Source organism: Oryx dammah, unplaced genomic scaffold, assembly GCF_014754425.2.
Source record: "Oryx dammah isolate SB20612 unplaced genomic scaffold, SCBI_Odam_1.1 HiC_scaffold_27, whole genome shotgun sequence".
Taxonomy (NCBI): Eukaryota; Metazoa; Chordata; class Mammalia; order Artiodactyla; family Bovidae; genus Oryx; species Oryx dammah.
Window position 1 is genome coordinate 20053174 of NW_024070211.1, and position 6000 is coordinate 20059173.

The window sequence follows — 6000 nt, forward strand, 5'->3', positions numbered from 1 at the left end:
TAAGGATGTAAACTGCCACTTGTGACATCCATGAGGTTCTGAATATTATACATAGAGGTCCAAAAGGGTATTTGAGTCAGTCTACTCAAATGCTAGTGAATATATAAAAACAAATGCCTGTTTTCAATTGCCCAACTTTAATTTTAAAGTAAAAATTCTTATTAATAAAGATTTATCATAAGACTCAAAATGCACACAAAATTGAGTATAAGTTACTATGTGTTTACATTTATCCACCTGTGAAATTCCAAGTTTAAATGCACTATCTACATAAATGGACTGGTATTAAGCAGCTGGCCTAGATGTTTCTCAAATGTTATTTTTTATTTTTATCTAAACTCTCTCTGCAAACTAAATGAATCATTTTTTTAAGTATAGAACAATTCTTATATTATTTACCAATTAATTAATGCTAACAATCTCAGCAAAATAAATAATCTGGTCTAAACCTAGTCTTTTCATCAACTATAAGTTCATTAACATGAGGCAATATTTTATGTTGGCTACAATGGAATGCCATTTATAAGTCTGAATAGTTCCACAGATAGAAGCAGCAAGAATGACAAGTCAATCTGTTAGAACACACCCTTTCTACCTCAATGACAGTTTAATATACCTAAATCTGAAGTCTATTTTAAAGTTTCACAATCTTAATTCAGTTACATATTTTAAATAACCATCCTACAAGCACAGAGTGCAATCATCTGAAAAAAAAAAAACAGGAATAAAAGATCAGCTCTGAGTCTAGTAATATTAACAAGATACTTGTTCAATTTATTTAACAAAGATACTGCTAAATAATAAAAAGGCATGTGACTATCTTAAAATTCATAATAGCAGATACCATTTATTGTGTATCAGCATTTTCTAGGCACATCAAGGTTCCTGAAAGGCAGCTAACATGCCTCAATTCATGTATGTATATTCCCTGCTTAGCCCCATGCTCAAAAATAATATATACTCAATTAATATTTAGTAAAGTGTACCATTTAATCCTCTGAACAAACTTAAATCTATATCTTATCAGCCTCTTCTCACAAATAAAGAAGCTGAGGGGATGGATCCAGGCCAACCTACACATAGTGGTCTTGCTCAATACTTTGCCTTTGCTTAATACTTTGCCCTAAGTCACAAAGCTGGGCTTTCCTAATAGCTCAGTTGGTAAAGAATCCACCTGCAACACAGGAGACCCCAGTTCAATTCTTGGGTCAGGAAGATCCCCTGGAGAAGGGATAGGCTACCCACTCCAGTATTCTTGGGCTTCCCTTGTGGCTCAGCTGGTAAAGAATCCACCTGCAATGCAGGACACCTGGGTTCAATCCCTGGGTTGGGAAGATCCCCTGGAGAAGGGAAACGCTACCCACTCCAGTATTCTGACTTGGAGAATTTCATGGACTGTACAGTCAGTCCATGGGGTCGCAAAGAGTTGGACACAACTGAGCAACTTTCACTTTCAAGTCACAAAGCTAGTGGTAGAGTCAAAATCTGACTTCATAATTCATATTCAATTACAGCACATCATCTAAATATCAAATACATAATTATCATTAAACTCAATAGCTATTATTCCTGAAGTATTTTCCTATATTATTGCTTTTCAAAGAAAAAAATCCTCAGGAATTATTGTTCTTTCAGAATTTCTGAGTAGACATTTATCCAGTCTTTCTCCACAAGGATCCCACATTTCTGATTTGGGAATTCTATTTGGGATCTTTGTTATTCCAATAATATCACCGTACAACATATCCAATGAAGGTACTGGTTCTATGCAATCATATGACCTAACCTAATCCAGAATGAATTGTAGAATTTCTGGAAGAGTTGTAATAATAATATAAATTAAGGCAGCCGGGAGCAGCCATCTTTAAATGAGGGAAATCTAGGCAACATCATTAAATCAGAGCATAAAGTCTCATTTTAAGACAAACAATACATTCCCCTCATATTTTTAAACCAACTTCAGTCACACTGAGTTAAATCTAAAGAATTCAAATTGATTAAAGGTGCTTCTCATTTTATCATTTTTCATATATTGTTCCCTACTCATGGAATGTCCTGTCCCCTTCGTTAATAATGCCTCTCACCTACTGGGCAGCTATTATTAATATATATCCCAGGAGTCATGTGAGATGTCAGACACACAATATCTCTAATATTGAAAATTAACCTACATCGAAAATGCATAAGGTAAACCTCATCCTTGCCTTTCAAACGTGAGAAAATTCACACTCATAAAGGCTGAGTGATATTCTCAACACTACACAGCTAATAAGTGGAGCCAGGATTCAAAACCAAGTTTATCCAGTTCATAAGCATTAGTATGTGTTCTTTCACTACATGAAGCCACTGCCACGTGGCTCTTATCTTTAAAGGTCTTCGATCAGCCATTAAGTCTTCTGTGAAGCTTTCCCTATTCATTTACATATTTCGTGGATAGCTCATTCAAAGAAATGAAGTATTACAATATATTGTAACTGTTTCCATACTAAGAATGCAAGCCCCTGAAATACAGTGGGATCCCAACAGGACCAGTGCCTCCCACAGTACACGAAACAGGCCAAGCAATAAATATTTGCAGATTTACAACTGAACAGATACGGAGTCCTATCTGTTACACAGTAAATTCCATTCAAGTGAACAATTGACATGTATAATGAGATAGCCTCTCATATACAATGTTTCTGAAATGCAAACATTCTAGGAAGAAACTTGTAAATAATTCTTCATATTACACATTTGCAGCAATAAATTCATACTTATAAACAGATACACAGAAAAGTCAGATATCCAGAAGAGTAAATATATACATTGTTGTTGTTCAGTCCCTAAGTCATGTCTGACTCTGTGATCCTGTGGACTGCAGCACACCAGGCTTCCCTGTCCTTCACTATCTCCTGGAGTTTGCTCAAACTCATGTTCACTGAGGTGATGACTCCATCCAACCTCACATTCTCTGTTGCCCCCTTCTCCTGCAGCCCTCAATCTTTCCCGGCATCAGGGTCTTTTCCAATGAGTTGGCTCTTTGCATCAGGTGGCCAAAGTTATTAGGGCTTCAGCAACAGTCCTTCCAATGAATATTCAGGGTTGATATCCTTTAGGGTGGACTAGTTTGATCTCCCTGCTGTCCAAGGGGCTCTCAAGAGTCTTCTCCAGCACCACAATTTGAAAGCATCAAGTCTTCATCAATGCTTCATAAAGCGTCAATTCTTTATGGTCCAACTCTCACATGCCAATATGACTACTGGGAAAACCATAGTTTTGACTATATGGACCTTGGTCTGCAAAGAGATGTCTCTGCTTTTTTATACGCTGTCTAGGTTTGTCACAGCTTTTCTTCCAAGGAGCAAACATCTTTTAATTTTATGGCTGCAGTCACTGTCCGCAGTGATTTTGGAGTCCAAGAAAATAAAATCTGCCACTGTTTCCTGTTTTTCCCCATTTATTTGCCATGAAATGATGAGACTGGACATTTTTTCAAATCAAATACTTTAAATGTATTAATGGACCTTGTGTTAAGTAAAAACACAGCATACTTACTATGCAAAAAGTCACACAGTACCCTCAAAACAAACTAGACTATATAGCCTTCGTTGTTTTAAAACCAAAGTTGCCCACGAAGTTTTTATTTGTAAATGAAAAGAATGAACCAGACTATCTCCTAAACACTACCCAGCTCTAGGATTCTGTTGTAATTCAGTAACATCACTAATTATCAACTTCTCAGAGTGCTTTCTTGATCCTACAATCTAAAACTGACTTCTCAGAGAAGGTCTCTCCTTACTATTTCAGTGCACTCTTGCCCCTGACATTTTTCTCATTTGATTACTTACTATGTTACCATCTCCCCAACAAGAATGTAAGCACCAAGAGAACAAAAGACCTTGCTCAATTCATCAGCACTCCCCAAGGCTTTACAGAGAACCTAGTCGGCACCCAATAAACATGTTAAAGAAATAATCATCATGGGAGACTAATGATGCATCTTTGCCCAACTTAGGAAGACAAAAAAATCGTACACTACTGGGCATGTCTTACATTTTCGAAAAAAAAAAAAAAAACCTCAAGTTTTCTCACATATTATACACTTTGCCTCAAGATTAATCTTACAAAGTTTCTGGAGGGGAACGGGGAGATCAAATAACTGATTTCAAAGAATGGAACAAAAGAAAGAACTTACGTAGATGTTTGATACAACAAAGGTTTTAAGACCATTTAGTAATTACCTCTTCGTTGGTAACTTACTACAAGATAATTTAGTGTATAAAAACAACTTAGTTCCAAAATCAACTGCAAACTCTCAAAAAAAAAAAAAAAAGAAAAAACCTTCAATCTCAGCAACAAACATCTTAATAGAAAAAAGCAGCTTAATGAAGAAAAGAAGAACCAATATAAACCATCCCAGTAATTCAAGACGGCAGTCTCCCTTTTTCTGAAACAATACTGTCTTTCCATCTCTTCTCGTTTCTGTGTACAGCCAGGACACTTGGATATTGACGGAGAAATCTTACAGATAACACCACCACCACATGGACAATGACGCAGCTCCTAGTCAGCCCTTACTTCCATTTAAAACTTTACCCCAACTCTTCAAGACTCTCTTTGGGTCATAAAACTGAAGTTCCACAGTCTCACTCCTGCTTTCTCTGCCTCCCTCTCCCGCAATTAAACGCAGACCCCCCTCCCCTCCACTCAACTCTTCCCCTGGGATTCCCATCTCTGCCATCAAAACATTTTAACCCCGCTACTATTTCTAAGTGCTGGCTTTCTCAGTGTCCTAGGAACTCTGGAGCCGAAAGAAGAAAAAAAAAAAAAAAGCTAAACGTCCAAAAAACAGGCTAAGCGTCCCTGCTCTCTCTCCCACCCCGGCCTTACCCACCACCCCTCTACCGGGGGCCCAGCAGGTGCCTCGCTAGGGACCGCCGCGCCCCGGCAGAGAGGCGGGGCACACAAAGGACCCGCGAGGCCCTCCCAGCCTCCTCCCACTGCAGCTCCATCGGGTCGGCGCGCCCGGGCTAGCGGAGGCCCGAGGGAGGCGGGCAGGCGCCGGCTCCGCGGGGACCAGAGATGCTCACCCCGGGCGCCCTCTCCCAACCACGACCCCGCCCACGCCCCAGCCACCAACGCTACCCACCCCGCCCCCCACAACGCCGGGCCTGGACCCTCGCCCGGCGAAAACCGAAAGCGCATCCCCGGCCCCGCGGGCCCAGCGCATCCCGGCCCATGGCCCCGAGCCCCGTGAGGCCCCCCGCCCGGCCAACCGCCCCCCGCGCCCGAGGAAGGGCCGGCCGCCCGCCCGGCCGCCCCGCACTCACAGGCTGCCGGAGCAGGAGGTACAGACGAAGGAGCCGACCGTCATGTTCACGTAGGTGGGGCCGCGCTGGTCGCAGTCGAAGCACTTTCGGTTGTGCGGGAGGCTGGTCATGTCCCGCAGCATCTTCAGGTGCTTCTCCTCCTGCTTCCGCTTCGCGCTGGCCGCCATGGCCGCGGCGCCGAGCGAGGAGGCCGGCAGGGCCGGGAGCCGGGCGGCGCTGCGCCGGGGACCCCGCGGTCCCACCGGCCGCCCTGGCCGCGGCCGCCGCCCTCCGTCAGCCCGCGCCGCCCGCGCCGGACCCGGGCCGCTGCGGCTCGACTCGACCGGGCTGAGCGCGAGAAGGACACGCCGCGGAGCGCGGGCTGACGGGCCACGCGAGCCGGCCCGACAGTCGTGGGACAACCGCCGCCGCCGCCTTCCCGACTTCTCCTGAGGGGAAAAGACGAGGAAGGGGGGACGGCAAGAAGAGGCCCGCCCCGGGCGGCCTGAGGCCAAGTGTCGGCTGGCGCCCTCTGCTGGCCGGGAGGAGTTACTGCGGCCCCACTTGCAGGCAAAGCGCATTACTTGGGTTGCCTTCCTCCCCATAATTCAGAGTTCATCACCCTGTGTCCTAAACAGCTCTTCATCCGTCTAGCCCAGGCTACTCTCTCACTTCATCCTAATCTACTCGGCCACACGGGATTTCCATT

At 43.9% G+C, this 6000-nt stretch overlaps 1 protein-coding gene across 7 annotated transcripts in view; it reads right to left on the reverse strand.

Annotated features, from left to right (window-relative positions):
• AGFG1 (ArfGAP with FG repeats 1) overlaps nt 1–5736 on the reverse strand; it is a 76732-nt gene extending 70996 nt beyond the window's left edge. For 4 of the 7 annotated variants that reach the window (XM_040228446.1, XM_040228444.1, XM_040228442.1 and 1 more), the window contains exon 1: nt 5313–5735. In XM_040228446.1, the coding sequence (XP_040084380.1) occupies nt 5313–5479 (167 nt within the window). In that variant the 5' untranslated portion in view covers nt 5480–5735. Of the gene's footprint in view, nt 1–5312 lie in introns of all 7 variants that reach the window. The other 3 variants (XM_040228447.1, XM_040228445.1, XM_040228443.1) reach the window with 3 other exon arrangements.
• Nucleotides 5737–6000: the final 264 nt, after the last annotated feature.